The sequence below is a fragment of the Ascidiella aspersa genome, chromosome 2, assembly GCF_963924565.1.
Source record: "Ascidiella aspersa chromosome 2, kaAscAspe10.2, whole genome shotgun sequence".
Taxonomy (NCBI): domain Eukaryota; kingdom Metazoa; phylum Chordata; class Ascidiacea; order Phlebobranchia; family Ascidiidae; genus Ascidiella; species Ascidiella aspersa.
In genome coordinates this window covers 32,959,659-32,984,998 of record NC_139448.1, presented here as the reverse complement: position 1 = coordinate 32,984,998, position 25,340 = coordinate 32,959,659, and the positions used below count along the sequence as shown (strand labels likewise).

The 25,340-nt window shown below is 37.8% G+C and overlaps 1 protein-coding gene across 1 annotated transcript; it reads left to right on the top strand.

The window, feature by feature from the left end:
- The first annotated feature begins 9,983 nt into the window (after window positions 1-9,983).
- LOC146165015 (sentrin-specific protease 1-like) lies at window positions 9,984-18,928 on the top strand. The gene is made up of 12 exons (XM_083382185.1): window positions 9,984-10,132; window positions 11,214-11,286; window positions 11,836-11,902; window positions 12,382-12,627; window positions 12,865-12,971; window positions 13,265-13,341; window positions 13,665-13,779; window positions 14,419-14,596; window positions 15,326-15,457; window positions 16,128-16,334; window positions 17,237-17,401; window positions 18,034-18,928. The coding sequence occupies exons 1-12, from the start codon at window positions 10,081-10,083 to the stop codon at window positions 18,193-18,195; spliced, it is 1,581 nt and encodes a 526-aa protein (XP_083238311.1). The 5' UTR covers window positions 9,984-10,080; the 3' UTR covers window positions 18,196-18,928.
- Window positions 18,929-25,340: the final 6,412 nt, after the last annotated feature.

The window sequence follows — 25,340 nt, the reverse complement described above, 5'->3', positions numbered from 1 at the left end:
GCCCACTTCAGTTTCAGGGTTTTAGAAGCAAATGGTTTACTTACAGCATAAAGTCTAAAAGCAGTCATAGTGGCCATTATTAAAGCACTAGCTTGGGAAGCAAACAAAGCAATGAAGCCTAACACATCACAAGTATTACTGGTTCGCCAAGCTGCATCATTTGAGCAATAATCACCTGAAAGTTGAGCGCCTTTAGCAGCTATACCAAGCAAATATAAAGCCATTGAAAAATCTGCACAGGATAGATTTAAAATAAGTGTTTTATTTATTTTTTTGATTGCTGTGGCTTCTTTATCAGTGACTATTTCCCGGAGGGTGGTAACAAACACCAGAATGTTTCCACCCACAGCTAGAAACCCCATTACCCAAAACATGGCTCTGAAAAAGGGGTTAGCAATCATTTCTTTAACGTTAGAAAACACGGTGTCATACTTGCTAACAGCCGGGCATTCGTCACTCCCGTCTGAACAATGTTTATATCCGTCTTCAACCAAGTCGATGTCGACAGACAATGGTTGTTTGTTGTCGCAATAAAACCTCGCCTTGTTGCATCGCGATTCCGTTTCATCTGATCCATCGTCGCAGTGAATTATGCCGTCGCAAACTTGGTCGACGTCGATGCTAGTGTACACTTTGTTGTTGCGACAATTGTGGCGTTTTGGACAGAGCTTCTTTCCAGTTTCGTTGCATCTTGACAAGTCAGTGCTGGGGTCGAGCAAGCCTCTGCACACAACTCCAGGTTGACCGCTTAAAGCTGCTTTCCATGAACACTGGTCGTTGCAAAATCGTGGTCGGTTGTCGCAAACTTTCTTCCGCGAGTCAAGATCGCATTCATCGTAGAAACCGTAACACTCGGGTCTTCCGTCGCACTTTGCCGCCGATATAGTTCCTGATGTGCCATTGCATGAGATAGTTCCATATTGTTCCTTCGTTTGTGTCTGTACTTTACTGCAGGGGATATCACCAACACATTTGATGTTTTCCTTGCATAAAACCTCTTCAATAACCGCGCAGTCTGTTGCATTGTAGCAGTGCATTTGGTTGGGAGGGCAAGTGTCTCTAGCGTCGCCCAAGATTCCCTGGCAAACTGTTTGGTCGTCACACAAACATTCATCGGAAAGATCATAGCAGTCTGGCACCCCGTCACAGACTTGCTGCTGAGATATTATTAGTCGTTTGTCCAAACATAAGAAGCATCTAAGCTCACCATCAACGAAACATAAATCTGATTTATCGCCGCATTGGTGAATGTTGTCGTAGAGATTATTTTGTGGTAAGATGCAATTTTTTGCCTGGTTAGAAACTTGACTTAATGTCGCTGGACATTTAAACCCAAACCCGGAAGTTAAGTCTTTGCAATCAAGATCGGAACATCGCTGTGAAGTATGTTTGTATAATCCGTTATTGCATCCGTAAAAGTCCTCCAAGGGTTTGGCGCAAATCCATGCCCCGGTCTCACATTGTCTGTTCCGTTTATCGCCACATGATCCTAATTCTTTGTCGCAGTTGTGACCATTCCCATGTAAAAGAAAGATGTCTTTCATAGCCTCATTCGAACAACGAAACGCCAAGTGACCTTCCACTTTCAAGTTTTCACAAGGTTCGTCGTCACCGCCTTCGCATTCTTTCTCTCCATTGGATAGAAGTGATGTAGGTATACACTTTCCAGTTTGTTTGCAAGGACTTTGCTTTGTCAAGCAACCGCACATAACCGCCTGATCATTGCAAGCTGTGCAGTCCAATTCGTCGCTATAGTCTTCTTTACAGTCGTTCAGTCCGTTGCAAACATTCCTTTTGAGAATACATTTAGTTTTATCTTTGCATAGCCACTCATCTTTTGGACATGATGTTGTACAATATGTCTCGTCGCTTTTGTCGACGCAGTCCTCATTACCATCACAAACCAACGTTATGGGAATACAAATACTTCCATCTTTACACAACCAGGCATTATCTTGGCATGTTGTGCAGTTTGCCTCATCGCTATTGTCGCTGCAGCTCTTCAAACCGTCGCAACGATCACTTTGTGGTATGCATTTAGTTTGATCTGCACACAGCCACTCATGGTTTGGGCATGATGTTGTGCAATAAAACTCGTCGCTCGTATCAACGCAATCCTTGTTAGCGTCACAAACCAACGTTTGACGAATACATCTACTTCCATCTCCACACAACCAGGCGCCATCTTTGCAAGTTTTGCAGAACAACTCATCGCTATGGTCCTCATCGCAGTCCTTTACCCCGTTGCAAACACTGCTTTGATTAATACATTTGCTGCCTGTTTTACACTTCCAAGGCCGATTGTCGGGGCAAGTTGTACAGTTTAACTCGTCACTGTTATCTTCACAACCCTTAAGTCCGTCACAAACAGTATTTTGGTGAATACATTCAGTTTTATCTTTGCACAACCACTCATCTTTCAAGCATGATGTTGTGCAATACTTCTCATCACTATTGTCGTTACAGTTATTCTGTCCGTCGCAAACTTTTATTTGATAAATGCATTTACTTCCAGTTTTACACTTCCAAGGCCGATCTTTGGGACAAGTTGTACAGTTTAACTCGTCGCTATTATTTTTGCAAGTTTGTTGTCCATCGCAAACACTACTTTGATTAATACATTCACTTCCGTTTTCACACTTCCAAGGCCGATCGATGGGTCAAGTTGTACAGTTCAACTCGTCACTATTATCTTCACAATCCTTAAGTCCATCACAAACATTATTTTGATGAATACATTCAGTTTTATCCTTGCACAACCACTCATCTTTTGGACACGATGTTGTACAATATGTCTCGTCGCTATTGTCGTTGCAGTCCTCATAACCGTCACAAACGAACGTTTTGGGAATACATTTGCTCTTGTCTTTACACAACCTCGCATCATCTTGGCACATTATGCAGTTTACCTCGTCGCTATTGTCCTTTTCGCAGTCCTTTAACCCGTCGCAAACATTACTTTGGTTAATACATTGACTTCCACTTTTGCACTTCCAAGGCCGATTGGTGGGACAAGTTGTACAGTTGGACTCGTCACTATTATCTTCACAATCCTTAATTCCGTCACAAACATTATATTGGTGAATACATTTAGTGTTATCTTTGCACAACCACTCATCATTTGGGCATGATGTTGTGCAATACTTCTCGTCGCTTCTGTCATTGCAGCTCCCCCAACCATTACAAACCCTACTTTGCGCAATACATCTATTTCCATTTTTACATTTCCAAGGCCGTTCTTTGGGGCACGTTGTACAGTTTGACTCGTCGCTCCTATCTTCGCAATCTATAAGACCATTGCAAACACCACTCTGAGTTATGCATTTACTTTTATCTCTACACAACCACCTATATCTTGGGCATGATGTTGTGCAATATAACTCGTCGCTATTGTCGTCGCAGTTTTTCCATCCATTGCAAAGATCACTTTTGGGAATACATCTACTTCCATCTTTACACATCCAGGCGACATCTTTACAAGTATTGCAGTTCCACTCATCGCTACTGTCGTAGCAGTCATTACTTCCGTCGCAAACATATCCTTTCGGAATACATTTATATCCAGTTTTACAATGCCATGCATCGTAATTGGAACAGCTAAACCTTGTGCTCCCACTCATCCACATTCGATCCCCGCTGGCAAAATGCGAAATATCCCACAAACATGCAGATACAAGTAAAATAATAACAATTAATACGAGCTTCATCATTGAAACTATGAACAAATTTGAAGAATAACGGTTCGAAGTGGTAGTAAGACGTACAACATGTTAAAAATAAATAAAGAGTTATCGAAACGTTCAAAAAGTACCTACTTCTCTATGGGTTTTGATATTCTTACCACTGCTCAAACAATTTTACATTTCTATAAGCAGTACCGACTCTGTAAAGTTTTAAGTTCTTCGCCTCTCACTATATTTTTATAAGTGATAATTTATTACTAGCTATCACACTTCCCACTGATGTTTGTCTTAGTTTAAATCCAGTAAATATTAACCTAAATGCACAGTAAATGTTTCACGTACGGCTTTTCTCTACTAATTGTTGGCAAGATTCCCTGCGTGAAGTTTTTTAAGACACCAATGCTTTGTGATTTGCATAATTTCACCAATACTTACCTTTATAGTCGTTCCTATTCGGAACGCACAATAGCATTGCTCGAATATTTATATCCAGGTGTTAACGGCAATGCAGTCCGCTTATGCAAAATTTAAACTTTTGTACACGGCAGCGAATCTAATAATGAAGAATCTTACAATATTCAAGCACTATAAGTTTAACGCTACCCTAAACGTCTTAAAGTGTTTTTAAAGTGTATCTGTACATTTGTAAACGTGATTTCGCGCAATCTTTCACACTCTCTAAACCAGGGGTCGGCAACATATGGCCCGTCGATGTAATTCATCCGGCCGGACGCCTCTTTGACAAATTAGACACGAGTCTATTTCACATAATTTTTGACCATTTTAAGTACGTAGCTCAAAATGGCAAAATATATTAAAAAATATGCAAAACTATTTAAAATAAATATTGGATATAAATTTTTTAACAATTTATTTATTTTCTATTTTTCGGCAATGTAAATAAAAACAAAAAATTTAAAAGAAATACCGGTATACAAAAAAAAATCGCGCTCGCTTCGCTCGCCTGGTGCGCCTTGACTTCAAAGAGTTAACAAACACTGAGCTAGTTAACTTTAAATGTTATCGCGTTCCCTCGAAGTCATTTTATTACACTTTTCATTCGCTTTGCATCAAAACTTTGCTGTCTCTGTAAATATAATTAAACACGTTATCTATCCGAGGCCTGCCTGATTCACAGTTGTTCTAACATTTTAATAACACAATTCTTAGTTATCATTTTGTGCGGCCCGCAGAGACTTTTTCAGGTTTGGTTTTGAAACGCTACTAGAAAAAGGTTGCCGACCCCTGCTCTAAACAAATGGTGCGACGATGGAAGCGCGAAAAATATTCAGTTTATTTTGTTTTACTTAGCAAAACTTTTCATTTAGGAGGAGATGTGACTTATTGGGCACACAAAAACACATGGACATATTATTTAGGCTACTCTTGTTAATACAACACTGAAACCCAGCATCCGCGGAAAAATTACTAAAACTTTTATTTAGAGAGTTCCATGCTACCGGTATTAATAATTTCCACTTATGGAGTTCCCATGCCTACGGCGCTTTCGGGTTGACAAGGTTCACTCAAAACGCAAATATAGTGCAATGATTTACGGAACGCGCAGTTGTTTTGCATTTGCGTAGAGTTAAAATAGCCAAATTTGGGGCTTGGTGACTAGTCTGCAAAAGAGGTGGCTGGCCGTACGCGAGTTTTTCGCATTAGCCTTCTAAAAAAACCTGGAACATTTTTATACTTTTGAAATATTCAAGTTACATATTTTTGTTAAAATTACATATGTAAGGTCTTTTGAAAGAAGCCAGACAGATTTTTTTTTTTCTGTTTTTATCAAGAGGTTGTCGTTTTAAACGCTAGAAAACTAACTACGTTAAAATTTAGATTTTAGAGTCAGAAGTCAATCAGCAGTTATTAGTGCAAACGCAAAACGTCTCCAACAAGCCCTTACATTGAAGACTTGACGTATTGCATTTTAATGATTGTGACTAATGGGTTGAATCTAAGTGATCCTAAATTCTCATTGGGTTTTATAATTGTTATCCGTTTTATTAAACATTTTTAACACCAGAGGCATTGTTTCTTGTGATGAAGAAAAAACCTTTGGTAATTATTATGCACATAGACGGGGGTTCGAGAGTGGGGTTCACAACTGGCGAAATTACGGTCTTGATTGAGGCTCGAAGTCCTTATAGCCGTAACTGGTGCAATCATCAAAAATTTGACACGTTGCTGTATGACTTGAAATCCTTACAACCGAATTTCCGCGTACGCGCGCTGTAGGTTGGACAAATATATAGGCTATAATATTTATCAATGCTCTTGTCTGGTAAACCTAGTTGATTAGATATTACCTAAAATATTTCGCAAATTTCCTGAAATTATAAGTTTGCTGAGTTTTCAGCTTTAATTCAAGATCTTCAGTTACGTGTTTGTACGAATAAACGTAAGAAAGTTAGAACAAGAAAATACCCTTCACCAAAATACATTTCTTTAGTCACAGGACTGTCGTGTGATTGCCTTTAAATTAATAAAAAAAATGAAATCATTTCAACTGTCAAACAAACAAAACATTTATAAAAGAATAGGCTAAAACTTGCCGTTTTAACTTCCCGCTAGTCCTTTTAGGGTGCGATAGACAAATTCTGCCTTTGAAGTGTTTAAAAATGATCAAGACCTCGTTGACTTTAACTAATACTTGTAGACCGCCTGTTTGTAGTACCTTGCAAGGTTAACCATAGCCATTGCGCTTTAGTTTCTGTTTATGAAGTTATCAGAGCTAAATAGGCACTTTATCTAAAACGCTGGTTGATCTATACTTGACGCCCACTATTTTAATGTTGGCGTTTCTGTAGGCAATGAGTCATATATTTAACTATATGCTAATTGTACGCGAAACTTTGTTGCTGCGCGTCGTTTTAAATGTTATTTCTTGGGTTAATAATTTAAGGTTTTTTATTCGGATTTCCAAATTCGGATTGGGTCAGTGGTTCGCCATCCTTAACCTAATTCAACTATATATAAATTAACTAAACAGGAGAGGCTAATCATTGTGCGACAGCCTCAAAAGTAAGCCCCCTTGCCACTAGTCATATGAAAAACAAATCAAGCCGAGGTGAAGCATAAATGACGCACATTTTACTTTTGAGATTTTTAATTTGTTTTAAATCAGTTTCAAAATTTACAATTTCTGAAAACATATTAAATTCTGTTAAATTAAGTTCTTCGCAAAGTGATAATTTATTACTCGCTATCACAGTTCCCACTGATGTTTGTTTCAGCTCTAACTGCAGTAAATATTAACCTGAATGCTCAGTAAATGTTTCACGTACGGCTTTACTCTGCTAATTGTTAACGAGATTCCCTGCGTGAAGATATTTAAGATACCAATGCTTGGTGATTTGCATAATTTCACCAATACTTACTTTTATAGTCGTTCCTCAGGTTCCCAACTTAGCATTGCGACACGACCTTACAGTGGGAAGGTACAATGGCGCAACCCGCAGACAACCTTTCTTTCGGTACCATGCCCTTAATTTGAAACGCACCGTAGCATTGCTCGAATACTTATATCCAGGTGTTAACGGCAATGCAGTCCACTTATGCAAAATTTAAACTTTTGTACACGGCAGCGAAACTAATGATGAAGAATCTTACAATATCCAAGCACTTTAAGTTTAACGCTACCCTAAACACCTAAAGTGTTTTTAAAGTGTATCTGTGCATTTGTAAGCGTGATTTAGCGCAATCTTTCACCGTCTCTAAACAAATGGTGCGACGCTGGAAGCGCGAAAAAATTTGGTTTATTTTGTTTGGCAAAACTTTTAATTTAGGTTTATTTTGTTTGGCAAAACTTTTAATTGAGGAGACGTGACTCATTGGGCACACAAAAACACTAGGCTACTCTGGTTAATACAACACTGAAATCCTTCCGCGAAAAAAAAATCACTGAAGCTTTCATTGAGAGCGCAGTGGTTCTTAACCTTTGGTAACCTGTGTTATTATTCTGCAAGCGTTCATCGAACCCCAAATTTTCCCTCAGTATTCGTTTATTCCTCCTAGCAGCTGCACTGGGCATATTCAAATTATAAACTTGCATTTATGTAGGTTAAATTGGCCAAACTTTCAATTTATAACGTCACATGACACCTTGGAGCATAAAAGAGATTCGAATTTAGCTTGAAATAACGGCTTTTATGTTTCAGAGGACGTTCTCGCCAAACCCTTGAAACAGCTACGACGAACCCCAAGGGTTTGATCGAACCCTGGTTAAGAACCACTGATTTAGTGTTACATGCTACTAATAATTTCCACTTTCCATGTCTACGCTGCCTTTGGGTGTATAAGGTTCACTCAAAACGCAAGTATACTGATTTGTGGAACGCACAGTTGTTTGTTTTGCGTTTGCGTAGAGTTAAAATAGCCAAATCTGGGGCTTGGTGACTAGTCTGCAAAAGAGGTGGAGTGCCGTACGCGAGTTTTTTCGCATTTGCCTTCTGAAAGAACCCTGGAACATTTTTATAGTTTTGAAATGTTCAAGTTACACGTTTTTTTTAAATTACTTTTTTGGATTAAGGTTCAAATCCGGATTGAAAAGTAATCCGTTCCAGTTTCGTAATTACATGGCGCGAAATTCAAGCCAGCTTGAGTGTGCAAACTGCACTGATATGCATTATTACGTAATATTCTAGCAAACCTCCGACGCACAACCGATTTTTCGGCTTAGGCTACTTCTTGCGGTAACAATCTATTTCTGCTTTTTCGTTTTTATTAACCTAAAATTGAAAAAAAATAATTAATTGAGTTAGGTTTGCCGATTAAGTACGTTTTTGACTGTAGAGTGTTTTACCTGGCACACAGATTGTAAGTGCAAGAAAGTTAAGCTTATGTGTGCTGGTTAACGCTATAATATACAAGGCAAAGTGGACAAAATAATGATAAGATGTACCAAACATGACTATTGAAAACTGTATTTGGCGCTGGCCTAGAATCCTACCACAGAGTTGAGCCAAAGTATTACTATTTAAACCTACCCAAACCCGCATCCTAACCCAAATAATGTTCGATTTTGTGGATTCTAGACCAGCGCCTCTGTCACAAATTAGTATCTAACGATTGTATGTAATATTCTTTTTCCAAGCAGGTCATTCTACATTAAACGATTTCGGCCGTCGGCGAAACGAACAGATTAAGCAGCGAGCGGATTGAAAACCACTCCTTTTGACCGATTACGAAACGAGAGAACTAAATTCATTCCAGCGCCAAAACGAGAGAGAATGAAATAACGAAAAATCAACAACGTGCAGTGGCTGTCAACCAAACAAAACATTTACAAAAGAATAGGCTAAAACTTGCCGTTTTAACTTCCTGCTAGTCCTTTTAGGGTGCGATAGACAAATTCTGCCTTTAAGTGTTTAAAAATGATCAAGACCTCGTTGACTTTAACTAATACTTGTAGACCGCCTGTTTGTAGTACCTTGCAAGGTTAACCATAGCCATTGCCCTTTGGTTTCTGTTTATGAAGTTATCAGAGCTAAATAGGCACTTTATCTAAAACGCTGGCTGATCTATACTTGACGCCCACTAATTTAATGTTGGCGTTTGTGTAGGCAATAGACACAGGTATGTCGTAATATCTTATTGTGGTGAATAAAAGCCGACAAGTCAACCAAACTACGCAACACCAGTAGGAGTCATATACGCCTCGTCTGATGGCGAAGATTTTCCCTTTAAACATCAAGTTGTCTTTATATAGCAAGGGAAAAACAGCCGGAGGTCCGCATAGTAAAAATATGTGATTTACGACAGGGATTCTCTCACGAGCAGTTTTAACGTTTATGTAAATAAAACGTCTTAATAGTGCAGTCAATTTGCCCAGGTGTTTATTTGCAAATCTATCGGGAATAAGTGCATTTACATTCTGTTTAATGGGTTGTCGCTCATACGAAAATTGCTTAGTAAGGTATATGGCCTTGAAAATCCCGTGAAGTTTGGCATTTCTTTAAAGTTGGCATTTGTTTAAAGAATATAAAATGCTGTTTTTTCACGCCCCGGCCGAATACTTCTATTTACCTGCATATTATTGCACAAGTTCGTTCGATTATTGCACGAGTTCGCCCAGGTATTTGGAGACTAATTGTTTTATGACGTGACTTTGTGACGTCATCGATAAAAAATACCATTCCTTGAAACAAAAATCCTTGATCAGCCCCTGGTTACGGCCAGTTTCCACAGTCTGAAAATACACAGATTTGACGAAAAAATGTAAGTTTTCTATGAGACTGTTCAAAACTTATTGATACGGATGAACAACCAATCCTGAGTAAAAAATGATAAGTTGTGTTAAAAGATGACCAGTGCTTCGCATTTGATAATAAACCTACTTATTTAACCGCTATATCGTTTATATACTTGCCTGGTAAAATTTATCTTTCGCTGAGTTATGTCTAATACATCTGTTCTTTATCGCTCAAAACTCAATGGTCAACGATCTGGTAAGTTTGGTGCGATAAATTGAATTATATAGTTTGTTTTTTTATAAATCTGCAACTTATAATCAGGGGCACTGGTCTAAAATCCTACCACAGCGTTGAAGAACAATTATAAAGGCAAAGCATAATATTTGGGTTAGGGTGTCAGTTAGTGCTTAGGTAAGGGTGGGTAAAGTATTATTATTTAACAATATTTCTTGACTCACCCAAACGCTAACTGGCACGCTAACGCAAGTACTGGTTGTTGTGGTAGGATCCTAGACCAGCGCCCAATCTGTTTACACAAATCAGGTTTACTCATTTTTTGTATATCATACTTTGCAAGAGACCTCAAGAAGTCTTAAGTGATTAGTTGCCCAAGTCCCACTGTGGGAAAGTATGACAAGTGCACCTGCAAGTTTTTTTAACCTTTCAAAAAGGTGCACCCCCAAAAAATCTGAACTGCATCCAAAATATGTAAAATGCTCGTGCACCCTTATTTATCGCATTTGCATACACTTACAGTGCAAAAGCGCATCGCAAAATCATAAAGTGCACTCATGGTGCACTTCTTTTGACCGATATTTCACCAGGTCACCCGGATTTTTCAGCTGTGTACCCGAGATCTGCCATACTTTCCAGACTGGCCTAAGTCAAGTTATATCATTAAGATTGGTAGTCAAGTTGGGGAATTTGCACAAAAAAACTTTGAGTCAAGTCAAGTAATTTGAAAGCAATACCTTTCATCTAATCTTTGTTTTATGGTACCTTCTAGCCAAAGATTGCAGCTTTTCACGTTCTAAACATTGTCACGCTTATAACCAAATCGCCTTAGAAGTAACTTTTTATTATTTCCAGAGTTTTTGCCTCACTCCTTGTTACCAACCCAACCCATAGCAAAAGGGCCTAAGTCATTTTTTTGCACATGCGCATGAAAAATGTCCTAAAAATGACCTAAGCACTATTTCTATGGTTGGGGATGGTAACAAGAAGTGACTTAAGCAAAAACTTTGAAAATCAGTAAAAAATGACTTCGGCAATTTGGTTATGAGCGGGATGACGTTTAAGTTGCAACGTTGTTAAATTCATTTCTCTTGCTTTCAAGATTCCCAACTAAATTTCAGTCAAAGAAGTTTCACTCCACAATCGAATCGCTACCAAAAGTCTGGTAGAAATAGGTTGGTTATTTGAAAAATTGTATTGAATACGTTTATGGATTTATTTGGTATTAGTAATTTTTGATGTATTTGTTTAGCAATAATATCTGCCAATAGTTTGCGTTTATTGATATATCTGTATCAGTACTTTTTGGCCCAAATTTATATGAAATTATCGTATATTTTTTCTTAAAAATTTGACAAATTTTTTACTTTTTTCCAAAAAAATTTTTTCGTTAGCATTTGACCAAGTTAGTAAGCAAAATGAGAGTATGATAGATATAGATAGATAAACTGAAAAGTTATTTGGATTTTCTTTTTGGTTATTTCAATTTTTGACTTTCTCGCATGTATATATATAAAAAAGTCTGTATGGCATATCAGTAGGCAAAAATGTTAAAAAACAGGTATCACCCAGAACAAGGTGATATATGTCAATCTCTAATTAGTAGTCTAGCTATTTTTAGGATCTGCTGTTCAGTAAGTTAAAACATCTATGTAAATATAACTTTATTCTTTTTTGTTTTTATGCTAAAGATCTTATTTCAACACAATATGTAATTTTCACAGGTCCTCTACCATGTTTGATAAAGTGTTCCGTATTACACCATCGAAAAACAGCAGAATCATGAAAAAGGTTTGTTTGTTTTATTTCAAAATTTAAGCCACCAGTGAAACTTTTAAGTGCTAAAAAACCTGAAAATGTAACAACCGAATAGGGTAATTTAAAATTGTTTAAGATTATCTGAACGATTTTCACTTAACATACAGTAATGCCAGTCTGCATTTCATGGCCTTTTTGTCAAGATCTTGGGCATCAAATTTTCAGGTGTGCAACCCGGTTTTATGCATAGTTAGTTTCAAAGTGCTGTCACACAAAAAACTGAACATTTTTTTTTAAATTTAGTTGTAAAATACAAATTCAAACAAATTATTTTTAAAAAAATCTCTGGTGTTCACCTTTACAGGAAGGTAGACTGGAAGTAATATGCTAATTTCAAAATAAGTCAACAGTTTAAATATTGCATGAAGCATGTTTTATATGTTACTGATTTCTTGTTTGAATAAATTGCCTTAAGAGCAATCTCCCTAAAGCATGCTGTATATTTTTTACAGATAGTTCGAAAACCGCACAAAACAAACGAGGTGGACAGGTGCACAGCAATTCACCAAAGAGAACAATACAGGCTTCTCATTGAACAATATCGTACCAAGTCGTTAGCTGAAACCGCAAAAATTTTCACCAAGCATGACAATGTAAAAAATTCCGCTGCGAAAAATCATGTTGGTGAAAATCTTCCACAAACGCAAATCATTGACCTGTGCAATACTCCACTTACTACGAAATATCAATTACCAGAAGTAAGTCATAAATTATCTGTACCCAAACCTGTTGTTATTTATGTATTTTTTGTGTAAGTTTATTATAATCAATTGCAAGCAGCATATTAACACAACACTGCACAGTGTCTTTGTTTACATAGACTAGAAAGGTTTTGATGTTAATATCGTTTAAAACAAAACAAAAAATGAGAAAATACTATACAATATATAAATATTTGGGTATTGTTTTAGCTATATTCAACAAATTTATTTTAGAAACCAATTACCATCATGTCACAATCAAGCACTGACCGATTGCCTTTAAGTACCAAAGCAAAATCAAATGGAAACCTTCAAGCTACACCATCAGTGTCAAACAAAAGGTATATGTGCTTTTATAGCTTTGAATATTGCCCAAAACCTAAATTAAAATCTATTTAAACTAATCACATGGCAAAACATCCCCCTTATCAACATTGGATGACTCTGCTGGGTAATTTGACTTTAAAAAGTCAACACATTAACACCAAATTCATCATTATACTAATTTTATATCATAAATGATACTAAATTAACAATGCGTATTGTTTTTTTATGTTAATTATATATTAATAACGACTTTTACAATTTTCATTAAAAAATGTAGCCCCACTAATGCAAAATGTTTTTTTTTTAGTGAGAATCGTAAATCACCAGCTGTATCACTACAAGCACAGTTTGAAAAGCAAATAAGTCCAGCCACAAAACAAACTGGTAAGTCATGAGGAAATCTAAATAAATTATTAAAAAAATAATTCTGTTCTAAATAGCGAAGCTAGTTGGAAGGTTGGTTAACAAAGGACTTGATTTTTGACCTGAAAATTTTCATGTTTGTCAATTAACCTATCCCACCGTTTTGCTTTTGGGGCCAAGCTTTCTATTTCATTATTAGTCGTGGTCTAACATTTAGGTTCGATTTTCATGTATCAGCAATGCGTTTATTATCAAGACATGCCAAAATAGTTAGTTTTTATTTAAAAGTTTTTACTTTGTTTTTTTTTTACTTTTCGGCCCATTATGTTGCTTTGATGTTTCAGCTACCAAGTCAAATGACAGTGTCACTCACACCCCTCCATCAGCTGCCCGCTCCCCAGTGATTGATTGGTTCTCACCTTCAAGCCCATACCTTGCTCGCAACTTTGTAGCTGATCTGTAAGTGAACGACACTGAACTTTTCTCTTCTATTTCTTGGATTTTTTCGTTAAATGCGCCTCTGACCTTTATATTTTCAACTGTTTCGTTTGCTGTTTAAAATGTTGGACAACTATAAAATTAAAAGGTTTGATTAAGTTTTTTTGGTGTTTATATGTTATAGTTGCGATAACAGTCCCAATGACTTTATTTTTGTGTACTGGTTGCACAAGGCTTTTTGCGTGGTAACTTTTGAACAGCTGTGCATATGTTTCTTTTAAAGGTATTCTTATTAAATCATGTCCAAAATTGTTGGTTTCTACAAATGCCACAGCGTATAAATTTTACACTTCTGTTGATTTTTTGTCAAATTATTAAAGTAGTAACCTTTTGGTAAATATACTTTTGGAAAAAAAACAAAACTAATTTAAATAATAACCACCAAATTTAATGTTAAAATATACAAAATGCTGAATGAACAAATTGCACGTTATATGCGCCTAATTTCATCACAATTGACCTGACTTTAATATACTTAGGTTTGTCAAAGGACAATTCAAATTTCACTCCGAAGTACTATTTCAAAAGTGTATTGAAATCCAATTTTATTCAGAAAGTATGTAGATAGTCATTTATAACAAGCAGTGACCCATTTTTCAGGATGAGCACGTACGGTCGTCGCGAGCGTGATCGTAAAAAGATCCTCGCGGAAGAAGAAACGCGCGCTCGCCTCTTCAAGGAACAAAGGCAGCTCCGGGAAGATCGACTCTCCGAGCTGCTGGAGGAGAGGTTGCGAGTTGTTCCTGCCGAAGAAGAAATAATTGCCGAACTTTCGTCGGTGCGTTTTTATGTTAAAGCGGTTTTGACGCGTGACGGTTGATCGACCCAGTGTTGTAATAACTTAAGTCAATGGCTTGACTTGACTTGAGTCACTGTTTTCAAATGACTTGACTTGACTTAAGTCTTTTGGGCAAATGACTTGACTTGACTTAAGTCTTTTGGGCAAATGACTCGACTTGACTTGAGTCTTTTGGGCAAATGACTTGGACTAAAATAAAGATTTTTTATGTTTTTCCAACCTATACTACATACCGATAACCGATTTTTTTTTATAAATCTGACTTATGTATATAATTCAAAAGCGAATAATATTCAGTTTATCCCCTATTTTATCATACAACGTTTTTTGCATATTAACTTTGCATTAAGCTTAACGTCATCAATCAAACCCTATTTTAAATAGGTTAGCCATGAAAACGAAAGCGAAGAAGAAATTTACAACTGAGAAAAAATAGGAAAATCAAAAATATAGCATTTGGAGTGCTTGCAGGCACAACATTCACATTAAAATTTTATAAAACCTTTTTTGTTTTGTGGAATGTTTACCGGTATTTTGCTCAAAAGCACATTGTTGGTGTATGACTTGCAATTTTTAACATTAAAAAATGCCAGTTTTATTTACTTAGAAATTTAAAATTTTACCATTAGTTTTTTTCCCTAAAAAAAATTCTCATTTGTTGTCAGGCCATTCCTAGTGTTTATAACATCTCTATTTGCTTTTTGACAGGAAGCTGATGAAATGGTGGACGGTGCCCTTGTACCTTACCCTCCACATGCCAGTCTGGTCGAGGAATTTAACATTTGCATCACCAGGGAACACATGGCAACCTTGAGCAGCCTTAACTGGCTGAACGACGAGGTATTCTTATTCCTAGACTTGCTTTTTTGATCCCCTGCAATTAAGGTTGTATATATGCAGCAGACAATGGTGCTATGGTTATTTATTGACATGCTTTCCTCTGGGAGAGTGATAGTGAATATTCCAACTGATTTTATTGTTGATCGTTAAATTTTGGAGATATAACTCTGGACACGCCTTAAGTTATCATTTCTACCTTACATTTAAAAAAAATAATAATATCACAGCTCATAGAAATTAATATATTTCGAGATACTGAAAAGTTACAATAATCAAATTTCAATCGGGATAGATAAATTATATCAAATTGCATTTTACAAAATTATTGTTAAAGTTTAGAGTTTTTCGTTCAATTGCAATGTTGTCTCCAATTCAATCAATAATGATTCATGCTGAAGAATAAAATCGACGAATAGAAGTGATTAGCATCATAAAAGCATTATAAGCATCAAACATTGTTTCTGAAAGTCCGCTATATAACGGTACCGTTTAATTTTACAGTTTTGCTGTTAATAGCGATGTTATCTCCCATTATATTTATCAACTACCAAAGTTTCACGCTGCAGAATAAAACTAACAGAATAAAAGCGGTTTCTAAGCAATTTCCAAAAACTATTTCAAACAGTAAAAATCTATAAGTAAATGCTGTTTAACTGAGTTTTCAACTCAGGTGATCAACTTTTACATGGAGCTGATCGTCAAGCGATCGAAGGAAGTCAAAGGCCTTCCCAGCGCCCACGCAATGAACACGTTCTTTTACCCCAAGCTGGTCGGCCAGGGCTACAAGTCGGTGCGGCGGTGGACCAAAAGAGTCGATATCTTCACCAAGGATCTTTTCATCGTTCCCGTACATTTGGGAGTGCATTGGACACTTGCGGTTGGTCTTCGAATATTTTTTATTTAAAAAAGCTGGACAAAGGTGTCAAACTACCCAAGGGCGCGATCTCCTTATTTGTTGTTAAAGAAGATAGGGTTTGTCTTTTTTTAAACTAAAAATTTCTTGAAAAGTATAACAGTCAAGAGTACTGCAACATGAAACACAAATGCTCAACATGTACACGGCTTGGGCTGAACCTTGCCTCTAATCACGAGATGAAGTTGTGATTTAAAAGCACCCTTAGTGATTCTCACTAACTGACCTCTTTCGATTTCTTAAGATAATAATAGAAAATGCTATAAATTCTTGAAACAAAGAAAGTTAAACAGCATGAGAAACCACTGACTTAAATCGTTTCGTTTCAACATAAAGTATTTTTCAAATCACTGAATTTAATATAAACCTTCTAACCCCGACTGTTTATTTTACGAACTTAGCAGCTGTGAGCAACGCAATTGTTAATTGTTTTTGGCTAAATTAAGCAATAAAGATTATATTCAGGCACTTACCAATGTAGCCGAACACTACATATTTGATTTTTGTTTTGTACATACTTTAGTAGTTTACTGCGGCAAGTCAGTTTCACATGTTAAAAACCTGCAAAACTCACTAATTTAGTTCATTTTTTACATTTACACACAAAAAAGGAAACATGGTAAATTTACCTGTATTACTTGTCATTGGGTCTTAACAACGCGTACAATTAAATGTTTTGAATTGAATCCTTTTAATTGTCTCTCGGTATGACAAAACAAACGCGTAAAACAATAGAACCAAACAATTGACTTTTCAAAACGTCATTTTAGCTGCACAACTCTCAATGTTATGACTTGAATCATCTTTAAATGGTTTCGGGTATGACGTAACACACATAGCGAACAATGCAAATTGTGACGTCACAGATGGTGGACTTCCGCAGCAAGGAGATCAGCTACTACGACTCGATGGGCGGGCCAAACCACGAGTGTCTGGCGACCCTCAAGCAATACTTGGTGAGCGAACACCTGGACAAAAAGAAAAGCGAGTACGACGTTTCGGAATGGAAAACCATCTGCAAATCTACAAAGGTAGCCGTAATCGTTGGTCATAAAGCAGCTTCCGAGGGGCTAGATCACAGTTGTTATTAAACACATGTGTGTGTGTGTTTCATCTACAAAGGTACTTTTGCATCTGCGTGTATTCTACATTTCGGTAAATGTTTGAGCAAGTTAAAGCAGGGTAAATGACCTGAAATCATGCACTCAATTGCTGTTTGAAAATATATTTTATCTGTATGATATTTTTTGTTTACAGTTTTTGTTTTGTCGTATAACTCTGGTTAATTATTACCTGTTGAAAATTGCATGATTTGCAAAGTGTAGTTTTAATAACTTTTAAATGCTTTATATATGAGCTCGATAGCATTTGGTGATCGTCTGCTAATTCAACTTTTTCGTTGCTATCTCCCTTTATTCCAATAAAAACTGAATTAGACGGGGGTAAATTAGTGACAGTAAAAAACGTTCAAGGTTAAAACATCTTGTAATATAAGTAACGCAATACATGAAATTTAATTTCCTTACATTATAAATAACGCACTACAGTACTGGAAAATTAGAAAAAAATATTCTTACCGCGTTATCTATAATTTTACAAAACGTGCAAAAATATTTTCCTAAAGCAAAAAGAAAAAACCTTATGTTATTTGACAAATTTTCAGGAAATCCCGGAACAGATGAACGGCTCCGACTGCGGCGTTTTCACCTGCACCTTTGCCGAGTTCCTAAGTAGGGACGCCCCCCTCAACTTCACGCAAACCCACATGCCGCTACTGCGTCGCACCATGGTCTGGGAAATACTCAACAAAAAGCTTGTGAGATGACGATGACGTCATCACCAGAGCGAAATGATGACGTCACGGGAATACGCGACGTCATCTCTGATTCAAGTTCAGTCCAATAGGCGGTTGCGTTTGTTTGGAGTGAGATAAACTACAGGAGGTTTAAGCAGTCGGGTCGAGATTTTGGCATTTCTTTTGTGAAATATTCGTCGGCGATTTACCCATTCGGGCATTATTGCTGTAAGAGAGTTTGGTATTCGTGCGAAGAACAGATCGCAGACATATAGATAGGCTTTTTCCTTTTTTGCTTTAAAATAGAAGTCTGTGTGCCGGTTTATTTTTGTTCCAAGTGCTACAGCCGTTATAGAGCCAATGTTACTTGGCACAACTCAAAGTTCATTTGCAGTTAAGTCTTGACTACAGATTGCGTTTAATTATTGCAATACTATGAAACTTTCCCAACGCTATACTGCCAAATATATTCCGCAGCATCAAGATGAATAATAGATTTCCACTAAGAAAACACAGTTTTTTAATAATTTTCTTAAAAAATAACTTTTGCAAGCCGATGGTTTTCTGTCAGTGTGGCCCCTAAAATCTATCCAGATTTTGACATAGGGTGAACAAAAACTTGATATCTACGGCAATACATCTATTCTTGAGAATTATAATTATTCGCTTTATCGGCGAATCATTGTAAACTCTATTTTGAAACACTAACTTTTTTGCACTGTCGCGTAACAGCGTTTCGCCTTTGATTTTGTGTTTTGTTCTGTTCAAAATAAATTGTTTTGCAAGGTTGCGAACCGATATTCGCCATTCAATCACTATACTGTTGTTTTTTTGACCTCATTTTTTTAAGTTCGATTAAATCTTTTTTGAGTACTATTAAAGTTTTCTTTGTGAGATGAGAGAGCACCAAGTTTTGTATTTCAGAAAAAAATAATTCAGTCGGTAAGGGTTGAAGGTTGTAAAAAAATATTGTGAGTTACCAAGAAACAAATTTAATGTTTATACCCTTCGCACACCTTTTGTCAGCTGTGTACAATACATACTCTGGATTAGATCCGGTATACCATTGGCTATACAACATATCCCAGCGTTTTTCGGCCTTTTTTCGCGGCGACCCAAACACAAGCGAAGCTTTGCCGACCTCATTCTCTAAACCTCACTTTTTGTAAATGAACACAGTGTAAGACAAATGGCGTAAATGCATTCTGATTTAATTAATATGCGTCCTGTCTTAGTATTTCCTCTGCAGTTTTCTCACTTTGAGATCTCTTTCCCAGTACAGTACCAAACATATTAACTACTGCAGTCAGCGTCCTAACCAAATTAAACAGTCGCGAACCACAGTTTGAGAAAAACATACTCGTTTAAAAAGACACGCTAAGTTTTTTTTATAGTGTAATATCTCTGAAAGTTGTGCCGCTAATCAGCTGATATTTTCACACAAACCTTTGTTTCAGCTATCCATCACAAACTTTAAGCTAAAATATTAATATTTATAAGTTATAACAAAACAAGCACTGCCGACTGCCGTACATTGTAGCGACATTTCTCTGGTTTATTGCGAAACGATGCGCATCACAGTGGCAAGAGAGAGAAGAAAAACAAAACAAAAAATAGAAGCAAAAAATAACGAGCGAAAAAGTTTCGCGTGTCAGCCGAGAATCTGCCTGATGTGATGCTGCGAGCCTTTGTGGTGATTCTTACCAGACGCATTGTTATTATTGTTCGAGTTGTTCGCGAAACTCGGCACATACTTAAGCTGCTGGTTCTGCGGCAAGCGGTGGTTGTAGGAAAAATAGGGGGCGTGGTGGGGCGCGGGGTAACCACCCCCCTGTTGACCCAGGGAGGTGTGGGGGTGAAAAAGTGCCGTCTGACCCCCGATTTCGGGGTTGTACCCCACACAAGGGGGATGACCCACCACGGCGGCGTGGGGGTTTATGTTTTGGACCCCGGGGTACATTCTTCGGTCCCCGCTGTTGTTTGGGGCGATGGGGCAAGGTGGGTGTGGGTAAAGTCGGAGGGGGGCCGGAGGCACTTGGTTCTGGGTGATATTTGGCCGGGGGTCGTTGTCTGGGCGTTGGGGCTGCTTCGAGATTGTCGTTGTCGTGCATTGGCCACCTTTGGAAATCAATGTGATTAAGTTAAAAAAAATACTAGTTTAACGCACTTAAAAAATATATATATACGAAACGATAAAGCTGGAGCATAGCATTACCTTTCGCGCTGCTCGACAGTTTCTTCTTCTTTGAAGACGCCGAACTTTTCTGACCTTTTCGCTTTTTGGTAACTTCAACTTGAGGTGTTGGCACTATGGCAAAACACAAAATATGTGAAGTTCATATGAAAACTATACTTAACATGTCCGGGTAAATGAAGACAGAATTTTACTCGGTATTTTTTCACCACGTGTGTTTAAATCGGAAATGCAGTCAACCCAAGTAATGTTAATAACAAAAAGTAACCTTTTCGCCAAAATAGGCACACATATTTCGTAGAAATTGTGACTTGGCTGGGACTTAACTTGTTATTTATTCAAAAAGACTTTACTTGGAATTAAGTTGTTTTACATATGACTTGAAACCGCTTGCTCGTTATGACTAATAACCATTATATACGAAAAAGTAAATTTTAGCAGCCACCAACCTGAGGTCAGCATTCCGCCGGAATTCAGGTTCGCATTTCCCGCCGAGGACGAATAAGCAGCCGGCGTCGAAGACTTATCGCCGGCGAACCAGCCGACATTGGGCGGCAGGGCCTGGGTGATACGACCTCTAGGGGTGGCCCCGATGTGGGGGTGGGGCCGGGGGCGCTGGGTTTGGGGGGCCGCCGTCGGTGTGATGTAATGGCCGGGCGAAAAGCAGTCGGGAAACGGCTTAGGGTGCGAGCTATCAGCAATGGCTGGCTGCCATAGCGAGGTGGGTACCTGGTGTTGCTGCTGCTGTTGGGGCTGAGTGTAGGCAAAGTGCTGCCTTTGTGTGTTATGCTGAGAAGCGTGGTTACGTGCTATAGAGTAGGACAGCTGCTCCATGGGCACTACAGGGGCGGAGTGGCTTTGGGCGCCTTCCGTATGCAATAGGTCGTGCAGGTCGAGCGGCAGATGTTGGTCGCGGCGCCGCTCCTGGGGAACAAGTAAGTGCTCTCGCCCGGGAGCGCTTGTTCTTATAAAGGCGTCAAGCTTTCCTGTACCTTGGCGTGTTGGCGGTTCCGGTGTTGTGAGACCCTGTAGTGTAAAGATATGCAAGTTACTGTGTGTTTGTTTCGATGTTTGTACACGTTTTCGGGAGGGGGATGTTCGCCGATACGACAACTAGGGATGTCCGGTAATATCGGAACTCACACGATACCTGAGCTCAAGTGGTAGTATCGGTACTCTCCCGATACGCCCGATACTAGGGCGGTATCGGTGCCGAACCGACAACAAGTTAACATAGAAATTTCGACAATGATTTGCAATTTAACGCAGAGATTTAAATTTGAAACGTAAATTTATCGAAAATAATAGTTCGGCAAATTTCGGCCAAATAACCTGGAAAAGACCTTTGTATGATTTAAGTTTATTTTTTTTGTTGGAGCATAGCAGTAACCTTATTTTCGGTATCGACATAAAATATCAAGTATCACACATCCCTATTCCTGGCAGAACTCATTGGCCTGCCAGCAAGCAATCCAAGAAAGAAGAATTGTTACGAAAGTTCCAGAAAGATGTGCCACGAAACGTCACAAGGGATGCATACAAACGCGTAACGAAAACGTAAATGTCTACTGTCCAATATTTAATATCATACTTGGAGCACATATCGGCCTACCTGCAAACAATCAAAGATGTCGGTCTCGAACGACTGGTGCATAACGTCCTTCGGGGTAGCGCCTGCAAAGTCGAGACCTTCGTGTTCCGCGGGAGCTTGTTCCTTCTTTTCCCGCGGAAGCAGCGACAACTGCGGGTCGTCGTTGCTCTTCATGAGGCTGGCGATGTTAAAGGAATTCATGGCGGGCCTCTTCTGCAATGCGCTCGAGTCTTTGGCGGCTGCTATGGAGTTCGAAACGCTGGTGTCGACTTGCGTATGTATTGGACTCAGATTGGAGCGCATTGCTTCAACGCCGTTGCTTGTTGGAGCTTCAGAGCGAAGCCAGGCAAGCAGGTTGTCGTCTACTTGCGGCGACGGGGAAGGAATATGCTGCGTTAGTACGGCTTCGTGCTGTATGCTTTTGTCTAGTTGAAGGGACGCGGGCCTATCAGTTTGCCTTGGCTGCTGTTGCTGTTTCGAAGCGTCTGGTATTATTTGATTGCCTTGCGCTTGTATTGGCAATAAGGTGTTGTTTGGTGGTTGAGGGTCGTTTTTCTCTGCTGCATTTTGCGCCAAGGGTGTTGACTTGCTGCTCGGCGTTTCTAGGAAGCTTTCCTTGTTTGCCAAGGCGTCGTTTTGCCGGCTTATTTGCTCCACGCTTTCCACAGAAATTTCGTTGTCGCGAGGTGCGTTTTCCGTAGCAGGATTAGCGTCCGAAATAGTCTGGGCTCCTCGCTCTTGGGATTTTGAGTTGCTTTGGTCTTTGCTGGCGAAGCAACACTTTAAAATGCAAAGCAGCGCGGCCACGTTCCAAAAGTCGGTTATTCGTTTTTGCACGTCTTGGACTTTGGCTCGGTCCTCTGTGGCTGCTGACGTCACACAATCGTCGGATTGTTTTGCTGATGACGTAACAGTCGATTCGGTATCGCCCGGCAAAGAAACAGTTACTGCAGTTGTATTTTCTTTGCCTAATGACGATGTTTTATCAGTTTGCGGTTCTGATGCAGGGACAGTTGCAGATTCGTTTGGCAGGCCATTTTTGGAAACTGATTTTTTCTTTGTCTTGCTCAAATTTGACTTGGTCGTCCGAGAAATTTTCATTTTCCATGGCTAAATTTAATAAGAGTATTAGGTTGTTTTTAACTTTTCAAAGCATTACTTTCTTCAGTATTGGTTAAAGCAAACAAAATCTACAAAGGTATCCAACGTTATATTTATCAGTTTGGAACTTATTCTTCATTTTTGTCCAATAAATTACCTCATTTTTATTGAGGACCGGTGGAATAGCGTGAGATAATAAAACAGCTTGGTATCTCTTGGTTTCTTCTTTGAGTTCTACAACCTTTTGTCGTAATTCTTTTAGCTCATTATCTGAAAGAAAAACTTTAGTTTTAGTAGTATTATAGACCAGTTTACCATTCCATTGCTTGAAAAATAGGTAATGGTTCTAAAGAAAAAAAACTGTTTGACTTTATTTTAACATACAAAGGTATTGTCTTGTAATGTTTATTATGCCTTTAAAAAATATTAAATAAACGAGGTAAAATTTACATTGAGAATAGCTATTGATTCACGTGATTGGCATATTTAAAATGTTTGTAAAATAACTAAGGTTTATCTTGGCTGTGTTTAACTATTTTGTTCTTACATAAAGATTCAGAGGTGTTGGATTTCAGCACTTCTTCTTGCTTTTTTACCAACTTCATGATATAAGAAGTTGCTTCCTCAACCACTTTTTCTTTGGTCTGCAAAATTAAATCAAAGTTTAAATGTAATAGTATATTTCATGCCACACAAAACCAATATCAAAAGCTTTCGCAAGAAAAAACATCAAACTTATTTTGTTTTAGACAAACACATCTACCTATACATACAATCACTAATACACTTGAAATATTTCATACCATGGAACGATTTCCTTTGATTGGTAAAACTTCCTTCAACTTTAAGATATTAGCAGCAAGTCTTTCTTTTCTATCTCTTTCGGCTGCAAAGATTAATTCAACAAAATAGTTAAAGTAACGGTTTTAAGAGACTTGTTCTATGCCAATTGTACAAATTATATTCAGAAGCATTCTTATACAAACAATGTACTTACAAGCATTAACATTAGTCTTGTTTTCCACCTTCCATCTCTTTTTAGACAGGGCTCTAGTTAATAAAAAAAAACATAATTTACTATCTTTCTTAAACTACTGCTTTTTTGATGCTTTATATTTGTCAGGTGTAGCAAAACCAGCTTATTGTCAGGTGTAGCAAAACCAGTGAAATACTCGAGAACTTTTCTGGGGATATTTTATAAATATTTAAACTTTTTTTTATTTTTTCAGAGCAATAATATTTCTTGGCCCATCTGCTTTCTGTGGCAGGCACACCCTATATATTTTATAGCAATCTATGTGCACATCTCGTAAATAGTATTCTGCTCTGGTAGCATAGAAAACGTTAAGTGTGTATAAACCTTAATTGCACAATTCCAATTCCAACATCTCAAAGAAAAGTGCAATGAAATGAAACTGCACTGACCTATGGAGAGTTTAATTGCCTAAAAACACAGTTCATTTTTTTGAAGGGGCATTTAAGTGCTACAAAATTGTTAGGGAGTTTTTATTATTGCATTATCTACACCAAAGTTTTGTAACTAAACTGACATATGGTAGCAAAATGCTTGCAATACTATTATCCCAGGCTGACAAGTGCATTTAAACACATTGTTTTGAAAACTGCAACAGTTGATTATGTGAAAAACAAAATGAAAAACTAAGTTAAGTTTTCGTTTTTGGTTGGTTGCAAGAACAAGAACTTTTTTAAAGGTGTTGCAAGAAAAAAAGTTAAAAATGACTGATATATAGCATAGGTAGTATAAAAGCCTATTAAAATAAAAATGCACAGTGTTCCAGGTTATAAAGGACATGTAATTTAAACGTTATTTTGATTTCCTAGAACACTACAACAACAACAACAGTATGTACCTTTTATTGGAAGCTGCGTTTTCATTGCAGTTATTATTGAGAGATGTAGGTTGGCCGTTTTGTTGCTCAGTTCGTTTTATTCCATCGCCTACTTGCCAGCTGTTGTCAACAACAGACTTGACAAGGGTCTGAAGTTCGTTTATGGTGGTCTCCATCTAATTTACATTTTACATCGCGCGATAATGCACGAATACTCAGCAAATAACATTGCAGTAATAGTTGGGATGAATGCCAACGAAAATCCGTAACGCCTGAATATAAAATTGCTGTTTGTGGACTAGTAAATTACTTTGCTAAAACACGATCTGAAACAACTAGAATATAGTTTATCAGTGCGAAAATCAAAAAAACTCTTAGAAAAAATCAAAATCAGCTTTTTGTTTTTGAACAACACGGAGATTTCTATGAATGAACTTAT

Coding starts and splice junctions, on each gene's coding strand:
- LOC146165015 (XM_083382185.1), top strand. CDS start 10,081: ATGTCTAATACATCTGTTCTTTATCGCTCAAAACTCAATGGTCAACGA. Junction 11,903..12,381: donor ACAGCAGAATCATGAAAAAG/GTTTGTTTGTTT, acceptor TATTTTTTACAG/ATAGTTCGAAAACCGCACAA. Junction 12,628..12,864: donor CGAAATATCAATTACCAGAA/GTAAGTCATAAA, acceptor AATTTATTTTAG/AAACCAATTACCATCATGTC.